This window comes from Hoplias malabaricus, chromosome 8, assembly GCF_029633855.1.
Source record: "Hoplias malabaricus isolate fHopMal1 chromosome 8, fHopMal1.hap1, whole genome shotgun sequence".
NCBI classification, from domain to species: domain Eukaryota; kingdom Metazoa; phylum Chordata; class Actinopteri; order Characiformes; family Erythrinidae; genus Hoplias; species Hoplias malabaricus.
Window position 1 is genome coordinate 42935769 of NC_089807.1, and position 26806 is coordinate 42962574.

A 26806-nucleotide genomic window follows, 5' to 3' on the forward strand; every position below is an offset into this window, starting at 1 on the left:
GGGACAGGAAAACAGCCTCCTGACCGAACTGTCTCAGGCAGCACAACAATATCAACCCATATCTCTGCCCAACTACATCAATTCATATCACAATCCACACGAGAGAAATCACGCTTTACATTGAGCCAATTCCTCCACCTCAGACAGTACTCTGACTTTCGACAGTACTTCAGTGTGTGTAAATGACTGCCAGTACGTAAACAAGTCAGAATCACAATTATCACGATCCATCCATCCATTATCTGTAACCGCTTATCCAATTTAGGGTCGCGGGGGGTCCAGAGCCTACCTGGAATCATCGGGCGCAAGGCGGGAATACACCCTGGAGGGGACGCCAGTCCTTCACAGGGCAAACAATTATCACGATATTTTATCAAAATTATGACGATATCATTTCATCTTTCGAGGATTCGCTACTTTTTTCAAGGGGCTTTTTTATTATTCACGTGTATTAGACTGGGGCTGTAGGTGACACAATGCATCATTTACCAGTGTTTCTTATGTACAGTACATGTGTTGTTTACGTCCACATCCGAGTGAAATTTACTTACGCTGAATCACAGCTTAGGAATGACTCTATTAAAGAAACTGGTGGGATATCACATGTAGTTCCAGCTGAAAAACATTAGAGAATGACTGTTTAATGCAGAGGGTGGGTTGTTAACAGCAACAGGGAGGGGTTTAAAAGTCCAAATACTCCTTAAATACATAAAAAATATATATATTTCCACAACTTCGAGGAAATCTGTTTGTCGCGGGTGGTCTTGGAACGCATCCCCCACGAAAAACGAGGGATCACTGTAGTACCTAACCATAACACAGCTCAATAACATATGTCTTAAAGGCTAAGCAGCAGCTCTATGAAAGTGTCAAACAAATAAACACAGTGGTTGAGTTCCTAACTTGTGTTTATTGAGAGTCAGAAAACGTTATTTCTTACTAATTGAAGGAATAAGGTTTAAAAGACCGTTGGTCCCCCCCCCCCCCGCCCAACGGTGTCGGGAAACTTGCCTGTGACGTAGATGGTGGACAACACTCTAGAAGCTGCACTTAATTTAATGCAAAATGACGAAAAGGTGTGTTGTTTTTGGCTGCAATCATTCAATGTACAGTGGGACATCTGTGAACAAATGGCCCAAAGATCCCAAAATATCCAGAAAATGGACTAAATTTGTCCACTTTAAACGGACACTTTGGAAAGGACCATCCGCTCACTCCGTTATCTGTAGCTCATTTCACTGGCGCTTTTCCAACAATATGGGCATGTAAGGACACCAACGAAAGGTGTTGAAGAGCCTCTGTAACATGGAGGTAAACAGGGTAAGGACACTCACTTCGCCTGTTTTAGTTGGTGTTAGTTAACGTTAGCTTGACTCGCTAAACTCGGTGGCTCAGATTATACTCGGCTACGTATCTGCATTACGGAGGTTTATAGTGTCGGATGAATTCGAGTTCGACTTCGATCACATTTACAAGAATAACGGTACCTCTACATTTGAGTTTAGCTTATTGCTAGGCTATTGTCATGAATAATGTTGGTTATTTAGCTAGATACTGTCATAACAGTCAGTCATAACGGTGTTTTACCGCGGCGTTGTTCAGCTGTTGTCCACCAGTGACGTCACGGTCGCGTTCGAGAATTTCCGTAGAGAGCTCGGGTTTTTCCGTCAATTTAATAAAATTGTCAGTTTTAAAGCAAATTAAGCTGCTATTTTCATTTTAATTCATACTTATATCTGTCAGTCACTACAATAATGTGGAATATTCATGGAGGACCATTAAGTGGTGCTTAGCCTTTAAACCTGTACAGTAAAACTAAATGCTGATGTTAAAACGATCTACATAAAGCCACAGAAACATCTCCGCCTCCACATGTGGACAGTAAAGTAGTCTATCACAAAAATGTAGGGTATGAGCTTTTTTTTTTAATTCTCATTCACACGAGGCAGCATTTTGCAACATCAGTAAACGGCAATATCTCGGTAAACTGCACTCACAATGCCACACCCTTTAGAAGGAATGATGTGTGATTGATTACAGATGATGTGGCTGAATCAGAAAGTTTGTATAAGAAATGAATCATAAAACTCATGTGACTTCCACAGCCAGAACCACTCACTACAAATATCAGCCCTACAGCTGTTGCTTATAGTTCTATTGGCGTTCTAAGTCGTTCATAGGTCATTTGCGTAAATAACAGAATGAGGGCCAAAGATTTAAACAAGGACTGAAGAATGAATATATTGCGGTAGTCCTAAGAATATTATTATAAGAATTATTTCAGCTATTTAAGCATGACATGAAACAGGGCGCTTGGGAAGAGCTGATCACGAGCTTGCCAACAAGACCAACGACAAGAATGAACTAAAGGAGGTATAGGCAAATGTCCATCAGAACTGGGCTCTACGGCAGTGGAGCTGTGTTCTCTGGAGATTCATTCAACGCAGGCATGACGTGGAGTAGAGTTTGTGAATCAGAATAAATCATTCAAAAACATTGGGACAAATGTGCACATGCAGAAATATCTTTACATTCTGAAGTGTATCAGGCTTTGCTTCTGTATATGAGAGAGAGAGAGAGAGAGAGAGAGAGAGAGAGAGAGAGAGAGAGAGAGAGAGAGAGAGAGAGAGAGAGAGAGAGAGAGAGAGAGAGAGAGAGAGAGCAGCAACTTAACATCTTTATTACAATCATGCAAATCACAATTGCCATTTTTGTGTTCGATACATTGTCCAAGAAATGGTTATAAACAACATTACTGTAATTTTAAGATCATTTTATGCATACCGATTATACGCAGACATAGCGAGAACACACCACACTCCTCACAGACAGTCACCCGGAGGAAACCCACGCAGACACAGAGAGAACACACCACACTCCTCACAGACAGTCACCCGGAGGAAACCCACAGACACAGAGAGAACACACCAATACAATAGCATAATACTGCAGCTACACCCCTTTAAAGTGGAACAATATTTCAACAATCTTGAATATAATAACTGTTTAAATATCCAAAGTAAATAAAACACCACTGTTTTTAAACAAATCCATATAATGACTCCTGAAAAAAAAGAACATAAACAGAGCGAGAGGATAAAACATGAGTGATGTATGTAACAGAATATGGCAGAGAACTCAACGGGCGACACTAAGGTCAGCAAAAATAATTGAGGAACCATCCATATACTGTATGATAAGTTGATAATATAATTATTGTGAGAGGCTTAATCACACTTACACTCTACAAAAATCAAAGCAAAACTCTGAAAAAACAAAAATCAAAGCAAGACACACTGAGCTGCAGCGGGAGGCCTGGGTGGACACAGCACAGAGGCAATCAGAATCAAAAGCATATATTAGTACTGTGCTACTATGCATTCCCTGACAAAACACTGCCTACTTGGCAACCAAGCGTATGTTTAATTTTGAGTCAGACCAATGCTGATGTGCCGTCCAAACTACATTACAGTTAACTCTAAACACAGTTAAACCAAACATGTCACTGAGGCCGACAGGTCGTCACGGACAAAACACAGACGCGGTCACTACACTAACAAATAAAACGTTATTCCTCTTTTACAGGCACATCAGCTGTCAGACGGAAGCATGCGTCTTCTTGATGTTCTGGAGATTTACAGTTTTTTTTTGTATAAATACGAACGAGAGTCGCAGAAGAAGAGCAGGAAAAATAAGCAGAGATGAGAAAAAGAAACAATGTAGTGTGTTGTGAAGGTGTTAAAACACACTCAAATTAAAACATGTTCACAAGTCTCAGGGTGTGTTTTACGTATTTTTTTTTCTTTTTTGCGTATACAGGAAGTCCTCGGTTTACGTCAGTCCCGAGTTACGATGTTTCGTGGTTACGACACATCTCCCATTTACTGTATAAAGCATTGTTTCGACTTAAGTGGTTTTGCGTCGTAAACGTCGTAACGCAAACTTCGGAAGAACACATGGTTACGTGGCTCGGTATTTTATACGTATTTTTTGATAATTACTGTGTTAGGATAGGTGATAGGAAAAGTGCTTACAGTATGTTATTTACGTACAGTATGTTCTGACTTACACCAAAAATCGGTTTACGGTGTGACGTAGGAACGGATCAACCTCGTAAGTCGAGGACCCTGTGTAGAGTGGGACGATACGGCCAAAATTATATCGCAATATATTTATCAATTTCATCGATACGATATAATTCCAATATTGATATAAACAATAAAAAAGCCACATTAAAATAATAATAAAAAAAAAGCTGCCAAGAACTGAAAGTAACAGGACATCACCTTCAAACAACAACCTATTGACTTTGTCAATGTTAATATTTTTAAGCTAACTTTAAAATTGAGTGCAATGAACTGTTTGTAAAAATCAAATTATTGTCATTAAAACATGAATCGAAGAAAACGGTTAAAAACAATTCAAAAACATTTGTGTTTCCTATTTTAAAATGATTGATGCTGTAAGTAAACTAGTATTTCCGGTTCACATGGTGTAATTAAGCTGTGCTTATTCATGTACTGTTTCTGTGATGTCACAGAGCCTGCAGCTGTTTAGACCCCTCCCTCCATGGCGAATCCAACCTGGGGTGCTTTGTTTGACTAAGCCCAAAACAAACAGAACCCGGCCAACAAGAAGAAGAACATCATTTACATACATCATTCTTAAAGAAAAGCATTGTTTAAACCGAAGAGATTAACAGTCTGGAGATTGTTTTTGGAGAAATGTGTGTTATAAATGGACGTCAAATCAATGAGGCAAGTTACAGACCCTTTAAAGACTCGTCTCTCTGCTTCTGTAACTGGACCGTTTCAGAGACGTGACATTACAAAGGTAAGGATAGGCGTTTGCAATTCAGGAAGAGTCTAAATTCGAGGTATGAATCAGGAATGATGGTAGTAATGTTATGGTTATCAGAGTAGTCTGTGTTTTTGAGCCTCAGGGGGATCAGGACAGTAATGTACTGTCTCAGCAAAAGGTCATTCCTTACAAGAGCAAAGAGCAACAGCGCTATCTCATTAGATCAATAAAAACAGACAAGCCACAGCCGACCTGACCCTGTTTCTTCCAGGTACTTCACGAAAAAGGTGTCAACAGTGAAGCTGACAACAGCACTTCAAACTCCAGGCCTGGGTAAGCCGAGTGTGACTGTGTTTACCTCTCTGGGTGAATCACCAGTCCGCGTGTCGTTCAGCCCGAGTACTGATCAACTCTTGAATATTACTGTATTTATTACAATTTATTAAACTGTGAATTCGACAAACAGGTGTTCGACAATGTGACCCTCTTTGGAACGATGTCTTATATGAACTGTACGTTTGTGTAAATCCTACAATGTTCAAGCATATGATGTTGAATGTTGATGTTGAATAGTATTTTGAAGACATTGTAAACTGTCGCAGTCACACAGCTCCAGGGGCCTGGAGGTTGTGGGTTCAATTCCCACTCCAGGTGTCTGTGAGGAGTGTGGTGTGTTCTCTCTGTGTCTGCACGGGTTTCCTCCGGGTGACTGTCTGTGAGGAGTGTGGTGTGTTCTCCCTGTGTCTGCGTGGGTTTCCTCCGGGTGACTGTCTGTGAGGAGTGTGGTGTGTTCTCTCTGTGTCTGCGTGGGTTTCCTCCGGGTGACTGTCTGTGAGGAGTGTGGTGTGTTCTCCCTGTGTCTGCGTGGGTTTCCTCCGGGTGACTGTCTGTGAGGAGTGTGGTGTGTTCTCCCTGTGTCTTTATCACATTATCACATCATTACATTTCAGCACACTGTTAATATCATCCTCTGAACATACTGAGATACAACATTAATTTTAAACCCACTATAGCTTTAAACTTCTAAATTTCATCACGACACAAAACCACTCTGTTGGACGCTCCATACTCACTCTGCTCCTCAGTAAAACACGAGATAAACAGAACATCAAGGGTCAGAGGTAAAGGATTTTAAATCACCTTCCAACAGGTTTCAACAGCAAAACATTTTTTTTTTCTTAACAAAAAAAGCAGGTTTCGACATTCCTCCTAAAGTTCTACAGCATTCCAGCAAGTCCCAAAAAGGCCTGTGGACCCAAAGCCTGGAGAAGTCACGTAGCTATTATTTTTAGGCAATTTGTGGTGCTGCTTTCCCCCCAGAGGTATGTGTGACCTATTCTGCAATACTCCCCGTAAGTCCACGTACAGGAAAAGGTAAAGGTCATGAAGCAGTACGTTTCAGTTTTCAAAACTTCTGTGAAATTCAATCACAGATGTAAACAAGAGTGATTCAGAGAGGTGTCATATGAAAGGGTTTAATGCAGACAAACACTGACTCAGATTTCTTTACAGTGGTGATGATACACAGCTAAAACAGTTGTTTTCCCGTCTTCATGCAACACCTGATAATTCCAATACAGCAGAAGGGTAAAAAGGTAAGTTTACGTTCACGCCCTGTGTCTCTCTCATCTGAAACCTGTGGTAAATCCAAGTCGCAGGCATCTAATCTCTAAAAACAGGCATTGATTTCAGACGTCTGCTCCCAGTAAACCACTCTGATGTGTTACGTTTCTCCAGAACAAAGCTAACCACGGTAAAGCGCTCTCAACACCCACTTACAAATCATTTGATCTTACTTTGAGAATTCAGCAGAATTCTCCATTAAAATGTAACCTGACGCGGATGTCCCTGTCTGTCAGAGACTTCTATGAATGTATAACTCACGAGGCATGTGTTGACAAGAAGTTTGGATCCGTTTCAGCTCTCTATCCACTTCTGATCAGACGTGCCACAGCGAGGAACCTGCACTGATTTACAGAAGCTACAAAGACACTTTGGATATTCGGAGACCTTGGGAGTATTTACAAATCTGTATATTGTCTATTTTAGCTTTTCACTGCAAGATATTACGTTTAGAAGCTGTAATGGACTGGCGTGAGATATTTTACATCTAACCCTGTGTGTAATTAGAATTATTTTCATAATCAACGCATCACAAAGACGAGGAGTTCCTGTGCTGTGTTTACTCAGTCCTTAAACACTTTACTCCATACGTCACGTCACTGAAAAGGGCCACTCTTCCATCACTGACCTCTGTAGTGTATTTTAAGCTCCTGCACCCACATGTCATAAGTTTAAAATGAACCTAAAATCATGTGGAGACTGCCATTTTAAGACACTGCTGGACCTTCCTTTTTCTTCTGGTGTCAAATTACTGCATGAACTAAATGACTGGCTTCCTTTCTTTCAGATGAAAGGTTTGAATGACCTTGACAAAGATGTCTTCACTTTGAACGTATGAGTCTATTCTTCTCAGTGCAGACCTCGGGATGCATGCGTGCAGCTTCAGTGATCACCCACTAGACTCTCGCTCCGATCGAACGCAGGAGCCAGAAATAAATTAATTAAAAGTTGAATGGAAACTAAAAGGCATAAGGTCATAACTTTATTTGTGCATGTTCTGTTTTACATACAAATAGGTCCACACCCTCCAGAGAGAAGAGTCTGGCACATTGTAATGCACATTTACTGTTTACCTGAAAGACAGGACACTATATATAACACAAACAGTGCCCTGTGCAAACTTTAAGGCACATTATTAACATCACTTTACCATGCAGCCACCCATTTAGAGAAACTCAACAAATAGTCAGTAACTCTCTGTAACAAACCACTGCCTTTAAAGGTGCAGTCTGTAACTCTACACAACAAACCACTGCCTTTAAAGGTGCAGTCAGTAACTCTACACAACAAACCACTGCTTTTGAAGGTGCAGTCAGTAACTCTCTGCAACAAACCACTGCCTTTAAAGGTGCAGTCAGTAACTCTACACAACAAACCACTCCCTTTAAAGGTGCAGTCAGTAACTCTCTGTAACAAACCACTGCCGTTAAAGGTGCAGTCAGTAACTCTACACAACAAACCAGTGCCTTTAAATGTGCAGCCAGTAACTCTACACAACAAACCACTGCTTTTAAAGGTGCAGTCAGTAACTCTCTGCAACAAACCACTGCCTTTAAAGGTGCAGTCAGTAACTCTACACAACAACCCACTGCTTTTAAAGTTGCAGTCAGTAACTCTCTGCAACAAACCACTGCCTTTAAAGGTGCAGTCAGTAACTCTACACAACAAACCACTCCCTTTAAAGGTGCAGTCAGTAACTCTACACAACAAACCACTGCCTTTAAAGGTGCAGTCAATAACTCTACACAACAAACCACTGCCTTTAAAGGTGCAGTCAGTTACTCTACACAACAAACCACTGCCTTTAAAGGTGCAGTCAGTAACTCTACACAACAAACCGCTGCCTTTAAAGGTGCAGTCAATAACTATACACAACAAACCACTGCCTTTAAAGGTGCAGTCAGTAACTCTACACAACAAACCACTGCCTTTAAAGGTGCAGTCAATAACTCTACACAACAAACCAGTGCCTTTAAATGTGCAGCCAGTAACTCTACACAACAAACCACTGCTTTTAAAGGTGCAGTCAGTAACTCTCTGCAACAAACCACTGCCTTTAAAGGTGCAGTCAGTAACTCTACACAACAAACCACTGCTTTTAAAGGTGCAGTCAGTAACTCTCTGCAACAAACCACTGCCTTTAAAGGTGCAGTCAGTAACTCTACACAACAAACCACTCCCTTTAAAGGTGCAGTCAGTAACTCTCTGTAACAAACCACTGCCGTTAAAGGTGCAGTCAGTAACTCTACACAACAAACCAGTGCCTTTAAATGTGCAGCCAGTAACTCTACACAACAAACCACTGCTTTTAAAGGTGCAGTCAGTAACTCTCTGCAACAAACCACTGCCTTTAAAGGTGCAGTCAGTAACTCTACACAACAACCCACTGCTTTTAAAGGTGCAGTCAGTAACTCTCTGCAACAAACCACTGCCTTTAAAGGTGCAGTCAGTAACTCTACACAACAAACCACTCCCTTTAAAGGTGCAGTCAGTAACTCTCTGTAACAACCCACTGCCGTTAAAGGTGCAGTCAGTAACTCTACACAACAAACCACTGCCTTTAAAGGTGCAGTCAATAACTCTATACAACAAACCACTGCTTTTAAAGGTGCAGTCAGTAACTCTCTGCAACAAACCACTGCCTTTAAAGGTGCAGTCAGTAACTCTACACAACAAACCACTGCCTTTAAAGGTGCAGTCAGTAACTCTACACAACAAACCACTGCCTTTAAAGGTGCAGTCAGTAACTCTACACAACAAACCACTGCCTTTAAAGGTGCAGTCAGTAACTCTACACAACAAACCACTGCCTTTAAAGGTGCAGTCAGTAACTCTACACAACCTAATGCCTTTAAAGGTGCAGTCAGGAACTCTACACAACAAACCACCCCCTTTAAAGGTGCAGTCAGTAACTCTACACAAAAAACCACTGCCTTTAAAGGTGCAGTCAGTAACTCTACACAACAAACCACTGCCTTTAAAGGTGCAGTCAGTAACTCTACACAACAAACCACTGCTTTTAAAGGTGCAGTCAGTAACTCTCTGCAACAAACCACTGCCTTTAAAGGTGCAGTCAGTAACTCTACACAACAAACCACTGCCTTTAAAGGTGCAGTCAGTAACTCTACACAACAAACCACTGCCTTTAAAGGTGCAGTCAGTAACTCTACACAACAAACCACTGCCTTTAAAGGTGCAGTCAGTAACTCTACACAACAAACCACTGCCTTTAAAGGTGCAGTCAGTAACTCTACACAACCTAATGCCTTTAAAGGTGCAGTCAGGAACTCTACACAACAAACCACCCCCTTTAAAGGTGCAGTCAGTAACTCTACACAAAAAACCACTGCCTTTAAAGGTGCAGTCAGTAACTCTACACAACAAACCACTGCCTTTAAAGGTGCAGTCAGTAACTCTACACAACAAACCACTGCCTTTAAAGGTGCAGTCAATAACTCTACACAACAAACCACTGCCTTTAAAGGTGCAGTCAGTAACTCTACACAACCTAATGCCTTTAAAGGTGCAGTCAGTATCTCTACACAACAAACCACCCCCTTTAAAGGTGCAGTCAGTAACTCTACACAACAAACCACTGCCTTTAAAGGTGCAGTCAATAACTCTACACAACAAACCACTGCCTTTAAAGGTGCAGTCAGTTACTCTACACAACAAACCACTGCCTTTAAAGGTGCAGTCAGTAACTCTACACAACAAACCGCTGCCTTTAAAGGTGCAGTCAATAACTCTACACAACAAACCACTGCCTTTAAAGGTGCAGTCAGTAACTCTACACAACAAACCACTGCCTTTAAAGGTGCAGTCAATAACTCTACACAACAAACCACTGCCTTTAAAGGTGCAGTCAATAACTCTACACAACAAACCACTGCCTTTAAAGGTGCAGTCAGTAACTCTACACAACAAACCACTGCCTTTAAAGGTGCAGTCAGGAACTCTACACAACCTAATGCCTTTAAAGGTGCAGTCAGGAACTCTACACAACAAACCACTCCCTTTAAAGGTGCAGCCACCCTTTCAGTGAAACTCAACAAATAAACAGAAACAGTGTGTGTGTTTGAAACAACGTTTACATCTCAACACAGTTGTAAAGCTCTCTTATAAAAATTGCAGCCTATGTAGCATATCCCCTACGATAAATACTTCAGATTGTTTATGCTATTGTTTGAAGTAGCAATTTAACGCTATACACTTACGGGCGAAAACATTCTTCGTCCGTTCTCTCAGCGCCACTGACCGTATACAGAACTGGGTGGTGGGCCATTCTCAGCGCTGCTGTGACACTGACACGGTGGTGGTGTGGCACAGGGACGAGTGGATCAGACACAGCAGCGCTGCTGGAGTTTTCACTGTGTCCACCCCTCCCTCGTTGGTCCACCTTGTAGATGTAGAGTCAGAGACAGTAGCTCATCTGTGGCTGCACAGTGTGTGTCGCTTGTCCTCTAGTCCTTCATCAGAGGACAGCGGACACCGTAGGTGACACCGAGGGCTTTACAAACTTGAGCAGCACTGCTGTGTCTGATCCACTGCTGTGAATGATGCACCACCCAAATCGTACATGCTCTCTGGTGGTCCTGGGGGGTACTGACTGTTAAAAATGTCTACTAAAAAAAGGCAGAGAAGCTGATGGGACTGGGGCCTGGGATTTTACAACTACAAATGTTAGAGGAGCTGATAAAGTGGAAAATGAGTATAAAATAAAGGTGTGTCCGGGCAGTGTACGTCAGGAAGACACAGGTAGGACCAGTGACAACAAAAAAAAAAGGCTGACGTTAACGAATATTAAATTAAATCAATAATAAATAAAAGTGGAGATCACCGGTTAAAACAACGGCCCCTATTTGAAAACAGTGACCGCGACAGTGTGGAAAATTTGACCCACATTTGATAGAAGAGCAGCATTCAAGACTCCTTTAGGACTCTGCAACACAGACTCTCTCCCCAAAGAAATTACAGCAACGACAAAGGACTTACGTTTCGTGGCGTTAATGAGGTTCTTCCCGTCCTTATAAAGTTCTTTAATGAACCTGTTGGTTTTGTCCAGCTCCGCTTCATGAGCTTTAATTTTGTCTCTGAACCCCGGGCTGTCCAGATAACACTCACTGAACTCCAGAGGGTGTAAACCCATGCTTGTAGCTTGCTCTTGCCTCTAAAAACCCAGTGACTTTTTTTTGTGTTTGTCCTGTGGAAATTTGGGAAACCGGCTGGCTGAAAAAAGAAGGATAAAATGGTGTTAAATGAGCCGCATTTGCCCCTTTTCACTAAGTTGTTCCTTGCCCCGCTGCTTCTTCCAAAGTCCTTCAAGTCCCGAGCTCCTGCGGATGAACTAGTTCTGAACCAAGCAACGGTCGAGCGGCTCTTTTAAAAGACAATAAAAGTGATTCCGAAGTACGTTAAAGCCTCACACAAACTCGAAACGGGTTTAAATGTACATTTCCCGAGTTAGGACGGGTGAACGGACACAAATAGTCTTTCAGGAACGGCGGAAAATGCTAAAATAAAGACAGAGCGCCGTCCAAACGTTCCCTCTCTCCCTCTGTCAGACTGAAGAGGGATTCGCGATGACGCCATGACGTCATGCGCCTTAATCTGGAGCCGGAACCTTTGTGAGCTGTGCCTCGGTTACCTCCCGGATTCATTTACCTCGCACACCTGACTGCGGCGTTAGCGACCAAGCTAAAGCGGATTTGCACAAAAATGTTACTTTGTTAATGTTTTCGTGAAGTAGCGCTTGGTTTTATTTTGGTAATAGGAGGGTGTTGTTATGAATGGAAGGTATGTGAACCCTCTCTACACCGCGGATGTTATATATTAAGGTGAATGTATGTGCTTGTTAGCTTCAGCAGGTAGCGTCTATGTTAATATTTGACGCTGAATGTTCGGGGTCTGATGTTTGTTCTGGGTCTAAAATCGTTTTGTGACAACTTAGAGAATTACGCCACGCCTTTTCCGTGCAAAGCTGTCTTTACAGATGTGTTATAACGTTTCCTATTTTCCCTTGGATTAAGAGGTAACTTGTTAAGCAGTTTATTCCTTATTAGTTCCCGGGGAAAAACATCCATTTTTCAAAACCTTTTCCTTTTGTTAAAGGAACGTTACATTAAACATTTCCCTAAAGTGTCTCTTTTAGCGTTCCCAGGACGTTTTAATAGGTCAGTGGAACTTTCCCAGGACATATATTATATATCATCTTCATATAGAAACACTTTGTAGTTCTAATGTAGAGACTGTGCTGGTTTGAGTGGATCAGACACAGTAGTGCTGTTGGAGTTTCTAGGAGCCTCGGTGTCACTGCTGGATTGAGAAGTCTGTACGTCTGAACAGTTCAGCAGTGTCATACAGTTTTTAAAGTCATCTGTCTCTGCTCATTTTATGTATTTTGTGTGGGGTTATTTATCAGTGTTAACATGCAGATGTGTTGTTGTTTTCTGCTTCTCTTTGTATGTACACAAGGACGCGTGTTCTTCTGTAAGGAACTGAAGCAAATCTCTGTGATGGGACCATGGATAAGAGGGCATGGATTGTACTATGGGCATTTAACGTACCTAAGATATTAAGGAACAGTTTCTCAGACTCAGCTTAAGCCTGAGCCTAGACTGAAGGGAACTGCAATAGTAATTCTTCACGGACATTAAACTCAATGCCAAGATCAAGGGCAGTAGGTGTGTTATTAAATAGTAGTTAAAGTATCATCAATACACACCTCATATTTTGGGTTCACAGCTAGCTAGATCTCTCACAGTGTCACTGAATATTTATAAAACAAGTGTGGATAGTATGTTATGTACCTTGTGGTTAGCTGTCTAGACAGTACGCTGTGATACCTCTGGCAGTGTTCATAGTATTTATTACATTCTTCTTTTTTTTCGAAACACAGGGCAGCTTTTTCAAGGTTAAAATTGAGAATGCTTTATTAAGCAACAGAAAACGTTTGCCCGTCTACACACACTCGTGCTGCTCAGTTTTCCAAAATGCCCAATGAAACCACAAAGTCAAAGAAGACGAGGCGCTCCAGGAGATCCCAGAGGGAAAGAAGGGAAGATCCTGCTAGAAATGAGCTCATATCAAAGTCCCTGGAAAGTGCACAGCAGTGTCTGCTCCAGCAAGACTATGGCACAGCTTTTGTGCACTACCTGCTGGTCTTAAACCTGGCCCCGGTCTTAAAGGACTTTGCAAGGGTAAGCAGAATCCTGTTTTTCTTGTCTCTTGTCACAGCAGATTTATTTACTCAGGGGAGAATTGTAATAAATCAGATAAAGCTAAGGTCACTGCGGTCAGTGGTTTTCTGAACAAGCATCACTCCAGTACTTTTACAACATTAATTACACACTTTTGTTCTCCCTGTGTCTGTGAGGAGTGTGGTGTGTTCTCTCTGCGTCTGCGTGGGTTTCCTCCGGGTGACTGTCTGTGAGTAGTGTGGTGTGTTCTCCCTGTGTCTGCGTGGGTTTCCTCCGGGTGAATGTCTGTGAGGAGTGTGGTGTGTTCTCCCTGTGTCTGCGTGGGTTTCCTCCGGGTGAATGTCTGTGAGGAGTGTGGCGTGTTCTCCCTGTGTCTGCGTGGGTTTCCTCCGGGTGATTGTCTGTGAGGAGTGTGGTGTGTTCTCCCTGTGTCTGCATGGGTTTCCTCCGGGTGAATGTCTGTGAGGAGTGTGGTGTGTTCTCCCTGTGTCTGCGTGGGATCCTCCGGGTGAATGTCTGTGAGGAGTGTGGTGTGTTCTCCCTGTGTCTGCGTGGGTTTCCTCCGGGTCACTGTCTGTGAGGAGTGTGGTGTGTTCTCCCTGTGTCTGCGTGGGTTTCCTCCGGGTGAATGTCTGTGAGGAGTGTGGTGTGTTCTCTCTGTGTCTGCGTGGGTTTCCTCCGGGTGACTGTCTGTGAGGAGTGTGGTGTGTTCTCTCTGTGTCTGCGTGGTTTTCCTCCGGGTGCTCCGGTTTCCTCCCACAGTCCAAAAACACACGTTGGTTGGTGGATTGGTGACTCAAATATGTATGTGTGTGTGTGTGTGTGTGTGTGTGTTGCCCTGTGAAGGCCTTGCGCCCAATGATTCCAGGTAGGCTCTGGACCCACCGCGACCCTGAACTGGATAAGGGTTACAGATAATGAATGAATGAATGTTACATATACAGGTGGATGTGCTGTTGTACTGGAGTAGAATTATTGAGTGTGGTGTTGTCCACTACACTATACAGACTCCTGGATATTTCACCTTTTTCATTTAACAGGAGTCCTTCAGATTCACCCTCTTCAAGTGGGCTGACGAGCTGGACTCTCTTGGACGTATTCAGGACCTCTTTGACTGCTACGAGCAGGCTCTGGAGTTGTTCCCGGTTGACGAGGTGATTGTAAACAGCATGGGAGAGCATCTCTTCAGGTAAATCACCTGATATTGTCTTGAAATACTGATGCCGATAAGATTTTGATATACCTTTCTCACAAATGACGTGGTAAGTACTGTAAAACTAATGTGTACGGTACTTAATACAAGTATGAACTGTTAAGAACTGAATTATGGACCCACAGTGTAGAGTTCCTTGATTTATTTTATTTTATTTCTCCATTTTAGAATGGGTTTCAGGGATGAGGCTGCAGCGCACTTCCACAAAGCCCTCAAACTCCGACCGGACTTCCCAGAGGCCAAGGAGAACTTTTACCGTGTGGCTAACTGGCTGGTGGAGCGCTGGCATTTCTTAATGCTCAATGACCACGGGCGGAACCGCAAGTACCAGCTGGCCATTCAGCGGGCAGTGCAGGAGGGCTGCAGCACGGTTTTGGACATTGGAACTGGGACAGGCATCCTTGGGTAAGCTGAGACAAACATGACAAAGATGTTGCTGTGATTTGTTCGGAAGGAGCAACATATGGAGCACAAATCCATTCATTCAGTGACTAAAAGCAAATTGATCTTATCTCTCATGAGATCTCATGAGTTCTGCTGCAAGAAAAAGTGTAAGAAGAAATAAATAATAGAAATGCTAATTTTTGCTAATTTTTGAGAGGAGGTTTGCTTTCACTTTTTGTGAAAGTGTTCACTTTTTCGGTTTCCCGGGGTTTGCTCATGTGTTTGCTGTGTGTTCACCAGGATGTGCGCAAAGAAAGCAGGGGCGAGCGAAGTCTATGCCTGTGAGCTGTCTAAGACGATGTATGAACTCGCTGGAGAGGTGGTCTCAGCCAATGACATGGCGGACAGCATCAAGATTCTGCACATGAAATCACTGGAGATGGAAATTCCGAAAGATATTCCGAACAGGTTTGGTTCATTTAAACTTTGAGTGTGATCATGAGGCATATATTCATTTATACATTTTTTTTTGTTTGATTCATTCATTCATTCATTATCTGTAAGCGCTTATCCAGTTCAGGGTCACGCTGGGTGCAGAGCCTACCTGGAATCATTGGACGCACCACACAGACAGTCACCCAGAGGAAACCCACACAGACACAGAGAGAACACACCACACTCCTCACAGACAGTCACCCGGAGGAAACCCACACAGACACAGGGAGAACACACCACACTCCTCACAGACAGTCACCCGGAGGAAACCCACGCAGACACTGAGAGAACACACCACACTCCTCACAGACAGTCACCCGGAGGAAACCCACACAGACACTGAGAGAACACACCACACTCCTCACAGACAGTCACCCAGAGCAGGACTCGAACGCACAACCTCCATTTCCCTGGAGCTGCGCCACATTGATTTTTTTAAAACAGCAAAATAAAGAGTGTCTAAAAAAAATACCTTACATTAATATAATATTGTTTTCATTTCTGATGTGTATGACATTTTGAAATAGCTGTTTGAAACAGAGGGTGTGTGATATACTGTGTCTCGGGTGTTATTTTCTAGGCACAGATCATCGTGATGCGCAATAAATGATGATGTAATACTATGCTCTGTGGCACACTTCAGTATTGTGTCAGTGATAGCAATTACCCGCTGCATCACTTTAATTTTATATAAATATTTCCCCCACTTTTCCTTTTGGAAGAGTTTCTCTAGTTGTGACTGAAACTGTGGACGCTGGACTTCTCGGGGAAGGCATCATAGAAAGTTTGATTCATGCCTGGAAGCACCTGCTCTTGCCTCCACCTGTAAGTACTTCCACTTTCCTTGTGTATGTTCTGTGATCAGTCAGTGGCTAGACGTCAAATTAAAGGATTCAGATTGCTCCAGAGGCCTTCTGTCCTTGATTATGCCTTGCCATCATGTTCATAAATACCTTTAACAAGAATGGAGACAAGGTGCAACCTTGTCAGAGCTCATCGTGCGCAATAAACAGGCCCGACACCAACGACGTGGACACCCCCTCGCTCCTGCAGCACCTCCCACTGAATATCTAGGGGAACACACTCATAGGTCATCTGCAGATCCACAAAACACACATTTGAATACAGATAATGTACACAGTCACTAAAGCATACTGCTGAAAATAACTGGATTTTTCATATAGACCTCCTTTACTTCAAACGAAGCACAGCATGTTAAATTTAAACCACAAGTGCCATCTAGTGCTTGCTTTTGGTAATGACAACTGTAATGTATAACGCAGCTGAACCTGAACTTACCGTAAAGCGTAATTCATTGTTTGTTTTCCCTAAAGAATCCAGAGGAGCCGCTCTCCACCCCTTCCCAAACAGGCCGAGTAATTCCCGCTGGGGCGACTGTGTTCGGAATGGCTGTGGAATGCCAAGAGATCCGCAGGCACCACAGGTCAGAAGTCAAGGAGTGCTTTTGTTGTTAAGCAATAACAAGAATTACTGACTTGAAACAGATTAATTATTGTGTGCCGTGTTTTTTGAATTATTTTGGAAATGCATTTCACAGTTCAATCTCCTCAGGTGTGTGTGTGTGTGTGTATGCCCGTATGTTTGCAGGCTGTGTGCGTCTGCAGTAGGAGGACTGGATCTAGAAGCTGTAGGAGAGATCCGCAGTCCTGTGAGCTGCTCTGTTGACGCAGACGAGTCTGCAGAGCCCTACACCACTGAGAGACTGAGCCGTCTGCCTGGAGGCTTCACCGCCCTCACACAGCCCTGCAGAGTGCTGGATATAGACTTCAATAGCGTGCAGGTACTCACACCTGCCTCTAACACCTTCGCGTCCGTGCTTCAGATCCTGAGTTCTGAGGAGGATGCATTGGAAAAATGTCAGTGTCTTCAGTTCAAAGCACTGAAGTGATACCAGCACATTTCAGTCCTCAAGTCACCCCCTGGTTCAGGGTGAGGTTTAACTTGGAGCTCTGTAGAATTTAAGCTCTAATTTTGTTGAAGTGTCTTGTCTGAAGTTTCTTGTTTGTTCTTAGAAGTTTTACAGTGGATATTATGTTGATATCGATATCAGAATTATATCGTATCAACCAAAATTAAGAAATATATCGTGATATAAATTTTAGCCGTATTCTCCAAGCCTAATTTCAAATATCTCAGAACTGTTACATACATCTGGAGCTAATTTTAGGACACGCCATCTTCTCTATACTGACCTTACGTGATAGGCACACTCTATTCATTATCATTCATTGTCTCTAACCCTTATCCAGTTCAGGGTCGCAGCGGGTCCAGAGCCTACCTGGAATCATTGGGCACAAGGCGGGAATACACCCTGGAGGGGGCGCCAGTCCTTCACAGTGCAACACAGACACACACACTCACACATTCACTCTCACACCTACGGACACTTTTGAGTCACCAATCCACCTACCAAATTGTGTTTTTGGACTGTGGGAGGAAACTGGAGCACCCAGAGGAAACCCACGCAGACACAGAGAGAACACACCACACTCCTCACAGACAGTCACCCGGCGGAAACCCATGCAGACACAGAGAGAACACACCACACTCCTCACAGACAGTCACTCGGAGGAAACCCACGCAGACACAAAGAGAACACACCACACTCCTCACAGACAGTCACCCGGAGGAAACCTACGCAGACACAGAGAGAACACACCAAACTCCTCACAGACAGTCACCCGGAGGAAACCCACGCAGACACAGAGAGAACACACCACACTCCTCACAGACTGTCACCTGGAGGAAACCCACGCAGACACAGGGAGAACACACCACACTCCTCACAGACTGTCACCCAGAGGAAACCCACGCAGACACAGGGAGAACACACAACACTCCTCACAGACAGTCACCCGGAGGAAACCCACGCAGACACAGGGAGAACACACCACACTCCTCACAGACAGTCACCCGGAGGAAACACACGCAGACACAGGGAGAACACACCACACTCCTCACAGACAGTCACCCGGTGGAAACCCACGCTGACACAGGGAGAACACACCACACTCCTCACAGACAGTCACCCGGAGGAAACCCACGCAGACACAGGGAGAACACACCACACTCCTCACAGACAGTCACCCGGAGGAAACCCACGCAGACAGGGAGAACACACCACACTCCTCACAGACAGTCACCCGGAGGAAACCCACACAGACACAAGGAGAACACACCACACTCCTCACAGACTGTCACCCGGAGGAAACCCACGCAGACACAGGGAGAACACACCACACTCCTCACAGACAGTCACCCGGAGGAAACCCACGCAGACACAGGGAGAACACACCACACTCCTCACAGACAGTCACCCGGAGGAAACCCACGCAGACACAGGGAGAACACACCACACTCCTCACAGACAGTCACCCGGAGGAAACACACGCAGACACAGGGAGAACACACCACACTCCTCACAGACAGTCACCCGGTGGAAACCCACGCTGACACAGGGAGAACACACCACACTCCTCACAGACAGTCACCCGGAGGAAACCCACGCAGACACAGGGAGAACACACCACACTCCTCACAGACAGTCACCCGGAGGAAACCCACGCAGACAGGGAGAACACACCACACTCCTCACAGACAGTCACCCGGAGGAAACCCACACAGACACAAGGAGAACACACCACACTCCTCACAGACAGTCACCCGGAGGAAACCCACACAGACACAAGGAGAACACACCACACTCCTCACAGACTGTCACCCGGAGGAAACCCACGCAGACACAGGGAGAACACACCACACTCCTCACAGACAGTCACCCGGAGGAAACCCACGCAGACAGGGAGAACACACCACACTCCTCACAGACTGTCACCCGGAGGAAACCCACGCAGACACAGGGAGAACACACCACACTCCTCACAGACAGTCACCCGGAGGAAACCCACGCAGACACAGGGAGAACACACCACATTCCTCACAGACTGTCACCCGGAGGAAACCCACGCAGACACAGGGAGAACACACCACACTCCTCACAGACTGTCACCCGGAGCGGGACTCGAACCCACAACCTCCAGGTCCCTGGAGCTGTGTGACTGCGACACCTACCTGCTGCGCCACCGTGCCGCCCAAAAAAGTAATCAGATATCATCAAATATTAACCCAGAATTGACCAAATTGTTTTTAAAAGCAGGTTTAGATCACAGTGTACACCTGACTTTACTTGGACTTTAAATATTTATTTTACCAATAGTATAGGGGTCCTTCACGTCTATAGCACCACCTGCTGGACCTGGACCCACCTGATCCTACCCAAGTCGACCGATAATGTGTAGTCTTTTTCATCATAACTCATATGTGTGTCCTGCAGGAGCTGGAGCGTCTGTGCTACAGGGAGATCATACGTCTGAGGGTGCCGGTCACTCGGGACGGCGTTGTGGACGCTCTGGCCGTTTGGTTCCAGCTGCATCTGGACCAAGAGAACAGCATCTCCACTGGACCACAGGAGAACACCTGCTGGGAGCAAGCCATCTACCCAGTGCAGAGTCCAGCCCGTAAGACTAACCTTTGTTACCACTCAATCTAACTTTGACTCCGTACAGCATTTCTACTTCTCGGTCTCAGAAGCTGGCTGCACGTTCTGTTTATCGCACTCATTCCTCAGAATAAACTGACGTTAAAGGCTTTGGAGATGAGGTCTAATGTGATATTCTCCTCTCCTTTGAAGACGAATCCTCTACCAGAGTCCCAAGTATTTATTTAGTTATTTATTTGTATATTAAATGTAATCTCTGTAGAAGCATCTCTAGGGAAATGAACAGCTCTCACGCATTGTTCACCTGGAGACAATATAAATGACGATGTGGACCTGGTTCTGTTGTGATAAAGATTCTGATGTTTATATCGTCAGACCCTGCAGTGGCTTTCAACTTATTCTTAAACTTGTTGAGTCCAGGAAAGAAAACTTTGATGTAAATTCAAAAGTTTAAATCGTAAACCCTTTTATTACAGATTTATTAGCACTAATGCATATTTAAGAAGCTCTGCTTCACCAGCAAACATTTCTAAAAGCATCATGGCACCCTCTAATCCCAGGAGTGGCCTCTAACGGTTTATCCAGCTGGTGTCTAGGATTCAGGAAGGTGTTTTTTTGCCTATTTTTGATCAGTGTTGCTGTGTTATGACACAGCTGCAGTCCTGGGCAGGCGATGAGCGCTTCCTTTAGAATTAGGGCTAATTGTCAGGGGCAGCGTCTGGGGAGGAACACCCTCCCCGTCTTCCCTTCTCTCCACCTCCTTCTCCGGTAATTTCTGACATCCTCTTTCCCCGACACCCCGCCACTTCTGATGCCTCTCTTTAGTGTTCATGAAAGTCTAATGGGCCATGAATATGCATGCTACCTCATCTTCCAGTCACAGATCCCCAACACACACACACACACACAGGTAACACCTCTGTTAGGAACGCAATCAGATGCTAGTCCTTGAGGACTGCTTTGCTCACAACTCTTAAACTCTGTTGACATCCTTGTTTTTCTCTTTTTCATTTTGTCCCCCTTTTTTTGGACACGTTAAAGCACAGTTGGTTATTTTGTGAAACCCATATTGACACCCGTATAAACACTTAAAGGGCCCTATCTTCATTTTTCTGTATAAAAATGGGTTGTTATTGGCTTGTGCTTTCATTCAAAAGTGTCCCAGGCTCAACACTCTTTAGACCTCACCTTTGAAGGAACACACTGAGTAAGATTTAGCTCCTGGGCTCCCTCTACTGTTCATTCATTCATTCATTCATTGTCTGTAACCCTTATCCAGTTCAGGGTCGTGGTGGGTCCAGAGTCTACCTGGAATCATTGGGCGCAAGGCGGGAATACACCCTGGAGGGGGCGCCAGTCCTTCACAGGGCGACACACACACTCACATTCACTCACACCTACAGACATCTTTGAGTCACCAATCCACCTACCAACGTGTGTTTTTGGACCGTGGGAGGAAACCAGAGCCCCCGGAGGAAACCCACGCAGACACAGAGAGAACACACCACACTCCTCACAGACAGTCACCCGGAGGAAACCCACGCAGACACAGAGAGAACCCACCACACTCCTCACAGACAGTCACCCGGAGGAAACCCACGCAGACACAGGGAGAACACACCACACTCCTCACAGACAGTCACCCGGAGGAAACCCGTGCAGACACAGGGAGAACACACCATGTGCATTCCCCCTATTACAGCTCAGTGAAGCATCGCAATGATTTTGAAGCGATATTTTTAAGCTAAAAATTGAACGCAGTGTCCCTTTAATGGAAATTGTGACATCACACAAACAAATAAACAGTGCTATTAATATCCCACTAGAATCTCCTGGTCTTAGCTGTTCTTTCTACCCGCAGACTGCAGTGTGAAGTGTAATGACGAGCTGCTGGTGGAGGTCTCCTGTAGAGACGCGTACCTCAGACTGTGCTGCGTCGCCGTGGTGAGGGACGGCCAGACGTTTCACATGGACAGCATGGAGGACGGCGTTTCCGCGGACGTGTGGAGTCCTGAGATGGATCTGTGCAGCGCTCTGGCCAGTCTTCAGACTCGCCACGATGCTCCAGACAACACCTTCACCCTAGAGTGCTCCGAAATCTCGCTGCTCAACAACGTCACGTACCACCACTGCTTCCGGATGGCCATGGACAAGCTCCTGACCTCTCTCAGGTGAATGTTGCAGCGAGGGGGGGATTATTGTCCATGTTTATATTTGCTTATGCCGATACACAAACATAACACTGCTGCCTCCAGGTCATCTCGGGAGACCCAGCAGTCGGGGGTGTCTTCCTCAGAGCCGCTCTACGTGCTGGACGTGTCGGAGGGCTTCTCTGTGCTCTCTCTAATAGCCGCTCGGCTGGGGCAGGACTCTGGCTCGAGTTTGGTGAAGGCTTACAGCTCCTTGGAGAAAGAGCAGCACCAAACGCTGCTGCGTCTCCTTGCTCAGAGTAACGAGGTGGACGAGGCCGGACTGGAGTTCTGGCTCAGTCACGTGGACGACGAGTCGGCCGTGCTGCAAAGACCCGCCTCGGAGAAGCTGTGGAGCGCCATCATGCTGGACTGCATCGAGACCTGTGGTCTTATCAGACAGAGGCTGATGGAGAAGGCCACGCTGGCTAGGTGAGGAGTCGTTTATACCCATCTAACACAGACACTGAGCTAGGGAAATGGTAGTCATGTGCAGCTACTTCAGAGCATCCCGATTCACTTTATTCCTTTTTAAGGCGTGTGCAAATTTAACATTGAGATGGATGTCTTTCATTCATTGTCTGTAACCCTTATCCAGTTCAGGGTCGCGGTGAGTCCGGAGCCTACCCGAAATCACTGGGTGCAAGGCAGGAACACACCCTGGAGGGGGCGCCAGTCCTTCACAGGGCGACACACACACTCACACCTATGGACACTTTTCAGTCGCAATAACCACTGTGTGACTGCAGCCCCTCTTTTATTGATGACTTGTCTGTCATCCTGCGTTTTCCAGGTGTCTCTTGGAGGATGGCGGTCATATTTTCCCCGAGCGTATCCTGATTCACGGGTTGCTGGTGGAGTCAGACACACTGCTGCAGGAGAGCGCTGTGCAGGGAACAGAGCCGACTCTGGGATTCAACATCGCTCCCTTCATCAACCAGTTCACAGTACGCTTCCCCTTTTACTTTATATCACATGGATGAGCTGTGAGCATCACACAGTGGAAACATCGGTGTGTGAAAGTTTATAGCAACATCAAGATAAACACTGATTATTCAATGAAAAGAATAAAAGAAATAAAAAATAAATAGAAAAAACTAGGTGTAGGCAACTGGTGTACAACGGGAATGATTAAAAAAAACGATGCCCATGTGTCAAAGCAGGATTAGCACGGGTGAAAGTTCTTATGTAAAATGTGTTAAACATGCAGCTGTGTGTTAATTAAAGGTGTATTATATAATTGTATTTATTTTCTACCAGTTATTTACTGTAAAAAAAGAGTTGCTGTAGAAAAGGCATTATTTACTACAATAACACAGGCAGGTTTCAGTGAAATCACCTGTGAATGACCGGCTCAAACTGGCATTAAAGTCTACTCTAAATTTATGAAAATGAACTGACATTTAATTTTCTGAAACCAGCAACAAACCCTGAGGAGGAGGGAAACACATTATAGTTTAATTAAATCTTGAAATACGCTAGATATTTTCTCTCTCTCTGTGTCTGTCTCTGTGACTTTCTCTCTGTCTGTTTCTCTGTGTGTTTCTCTCTCTATCTCTCTAAGTCTCTCTCTGTCTTTCTATCTGTCTTTCTCTCTATCTCTGTCTCTTTCTCTCTCACTCTGTGTCTGTCTTTCTCTCTCTCTCTCTCCATCTGTGTCTCTCTCTCTATCTCTGTCTTTCTCTGTCTCTCTCCATCTGTGTCTCTCTCTCTCACTCTCTCTTTCTCTCTCACTCTGTCTGTCTTTCTCTCTCTCTCTCTCTCTCTCTCCATCTGTGTCTCTCTCTCTATCTGTCTTTCTCTCTGTCTCTCTCCATCTGTGTCTCTCTCTGTCTCTCACTCTGTCTTTCTCTCTATCTCTGTCTCTTTCTCTCTCACTCTGTGTCTGTCTTTCTCTCTCTCTCCATCTGTGTCTCTCTCTCACTCTTGTGTCTCTCTCTCTATCTCTGTGTCTCTCTCTCTGTCTCTAAGTCTTTCTCTCTCCATCTGTGTCTCTGTGTGTCTCTCACTCTCTATCTCCCTCTCGCTTTGTCTCTCTCCCTCTTTCCCTCCCTCCCTCTCGCTTTGTCTCTCTCTCTCTCTCTCGTACACACAAACTCAGATTTGCAGCATCCAAAACAATAGTCTTAGAAAGGTTCTTCCCACTGATTCAGAAAATCCTGTTTTTGTTTCTATCAACAAAATGATCACAGAACACTAAAAAGTAATAAACGTAGCAGTTTATTACAAAAAAGCACAGTCCCATATCTCCCCCACTTCACCAGGTACAACACAGGGGACGTTTAGAACTGCACTCAGCTGCAGCACAACTCACCTTTCGACAAGCTGTTGTTAAAGCGTCAGTAACCACTTCTCTGTGTTTGGACTCACCCTGTGGAGCTCTTCATCGTTTTCTGTCAGTTCTTCATTTTCTGAAGTGCCAGATGCACCAGGTGTTTTCAGAGGACGTGTCCTGTCTTGTTCTTTTTCTAAATTAGGATTTCCACCCACATTCACAGAAGAAAGGCTTCTGTGGGTGTTTCTACACTTTCTAACCATATAACTACCGCCCCGTAATGTTTTCAGGTGCCCGTCCATGTGTTTCTGGACCTGTCCACCCTGGAGTGCACACACCTCAGTGATCCAGTGGAGCTGTTCACTCTCGATCTGATGAACACTAACGCCAACTACACCAGCCGAGACGTCAGGGTAAGGCACTCGCCGACCGCTAACCCCCGTTTGTAAAGCCCCAACTAAAACTGCCTTTCTATTCACTTCTCTTTTGTCTGTTTCAGTTACGAGTAACCGCCCCTGGCAGAGTGACCGCCATCCCCTTCTGGTACCAGATTTACCTGGACGCCGAGTTGACGGTCAGCACGTTCAGCCAGGACTCTCACTGGAAGCAGGCTGCCGTAGTTCTGCAGCGCCCCCTGGTGGTGAACGCTGGAGACTGGGTCCAGCTCACGGTCCAGCTGCACAAGAGCAGCATTTCTATTACAGCTGTGAGAGAGGACGTGGACACAGCAGGTAATGCCACAGAGGGGGAGGAGCCTGCTGCCATGGACCACCCACAGGGAGGGGTTTGTTGACAGACGGGGTCTGTTATTCCTGCCTCATGAAACAGATGTCCGGTTCTGGTCCTGGACTACTGGAGCAGTTTGGTGCTTTAAAACGTCTCACTAAACCAGCGGGAGTTGTCAGTTCAGACGGATGACTTGAGCCTGTCCAACGGTAAAAAACTGGGGGATGTTCCTATTGGTTAAGGATCAAATTTGGGTTCAAATCATCTTCCTAATTTCATTTAACTCATCGGTAACTAACTGCTGAAGTGTGTGTGTGAGCAGGGAAATGACCTGCAATTGAACTGATGTGTTGTTGACCAGAGGTGGGTGAACTAGCATGTTGCCTCAGACTCTCACATGAACAGCATGAATCGACTCATATATATATTTAGATTTGCCTTGCAGTAAATGGTGTTTTTTTTAAACTATGTTTTCTAGGAAAGGTAAATACAGATTATTCTACAGTGACACCGTTAATTCTCTACACCAGGGCTGCCCAGAGCTGTAAGTAACCTACACTGTACCTGCTCGCTTCTGGTTCTCGCAGAGCACTGATTGGCCAGAGACACATGTCAATCACAAGGGAATGCAGACATCCAGCACCAACTCGTCATTCGTAAGATCCCTGCAGCAGAGAACAATCACGAAAGCAACTCGTAAAATTACAGTGGTCTTTTAACGAGGTTCAAATGCTCCTGGGAACGGAAGGAACCAAAAATACTCTCTCTAAACTGATGAGGGCGCTGTGTTCAGTCCCAAACAACAACAACAACAACGTGTGAACACCTGATGAGTAAACAGCGCTTACCATTACCTCCGCTGGTGCTGTGGTTCCTGTTATGACGCCTCCAGCTACATTCTCAGGGCAGCTGTGGTAGCAAACCAATTATCAGTGAACAGAGTGTAGGTGAGTAGTGTAGGTACCATGCAGTGGAAAAGCTCATTTAGTGGGGGATAAGGTACAGTTTGTGGTGAACCAAGGGCCAAAAGTATAAACTACTCTTACACATTATACTTTAAAAGGAAAATGAGATTAAGTTAAATATTTATTTGATCTTTCTCCTCTCGTTGGGTTTCTGTAACATTCATCGTGGCCCAAAGCAAATGTCCCAGGCCAATTCTGGGCAGCCCTGCTGTAGACCTTTTATTTTGAAGTATCTCAATGTTCTGTATAAAACACAGTGTACAGTAAGATCATTAAAAAGGTGACGACTCTGACACTCCTTCCTGTTAATGTTTATTGAGTTGTGACAGTCAAAGAAACAGCGCCCCCTGGCAGTAGTGAGTATGGCTGCTACAGAAATATCTAAAGATGGGTCTTGGACATTTACAGCTGATATTAG

General features: G+C 44.7%; 2 protein-coding genes across 2 annotated transcripts in view; one reads left to right on the plus strand and one right to left on the minus strand.

The window, feature by feature from the left end:
- Window positions 1-11979, minus strand: part of arhgap10 (Rho GTPase activating protein 10) — an 84328-nt gene extending 72349 nt beyond the window's left edge. Inside the window, exon 1 of the mRNA XM_066679527.1 lies at window positions 11419-11979. Coding sequence (XP_066535624.1) covers window positions 11419-11572 — 154 coding nt within the window. The 5' untranslated portion in view covers window positions 11573-11979. The remainder of the gene's footprint in view (window positions 1-11418) is intronic.
- A 94-nt stretch (window positions 11980-12073) lies between these two features.
- Window positions 12074-26536, plus strand: prmt9 (protein arginine methyltransferase 9). The gene is made up of 14 exons (XM_066679526.1): window positions 12074-12219; window positions 12898-13622; window positions 14663-14811; window positions 15004-15240; window positions 15520-15687; window positions 16437-16539; window positions 17049-17158; window positions 17323-17515; window positions 20069-20252; window positions 22095-22404; window positions 22489-22854; window positions 23216-23369; window positions 24988-25110; window positions 25197-26536. Exons 2-14 carry the CDS (start codon window positions 13416-13418, stop codon window positions 25488-25490), a joined length of 2598 nt encoding a protein of 865 aa, XP_066535623.1. The 5' UTR covers window positions 12074-12219; window positions 12898-13415; the 3' UTR covers window positions 25491-26536.
- Window positions 26537-26806: the final 270 nt, after the last annotated feature.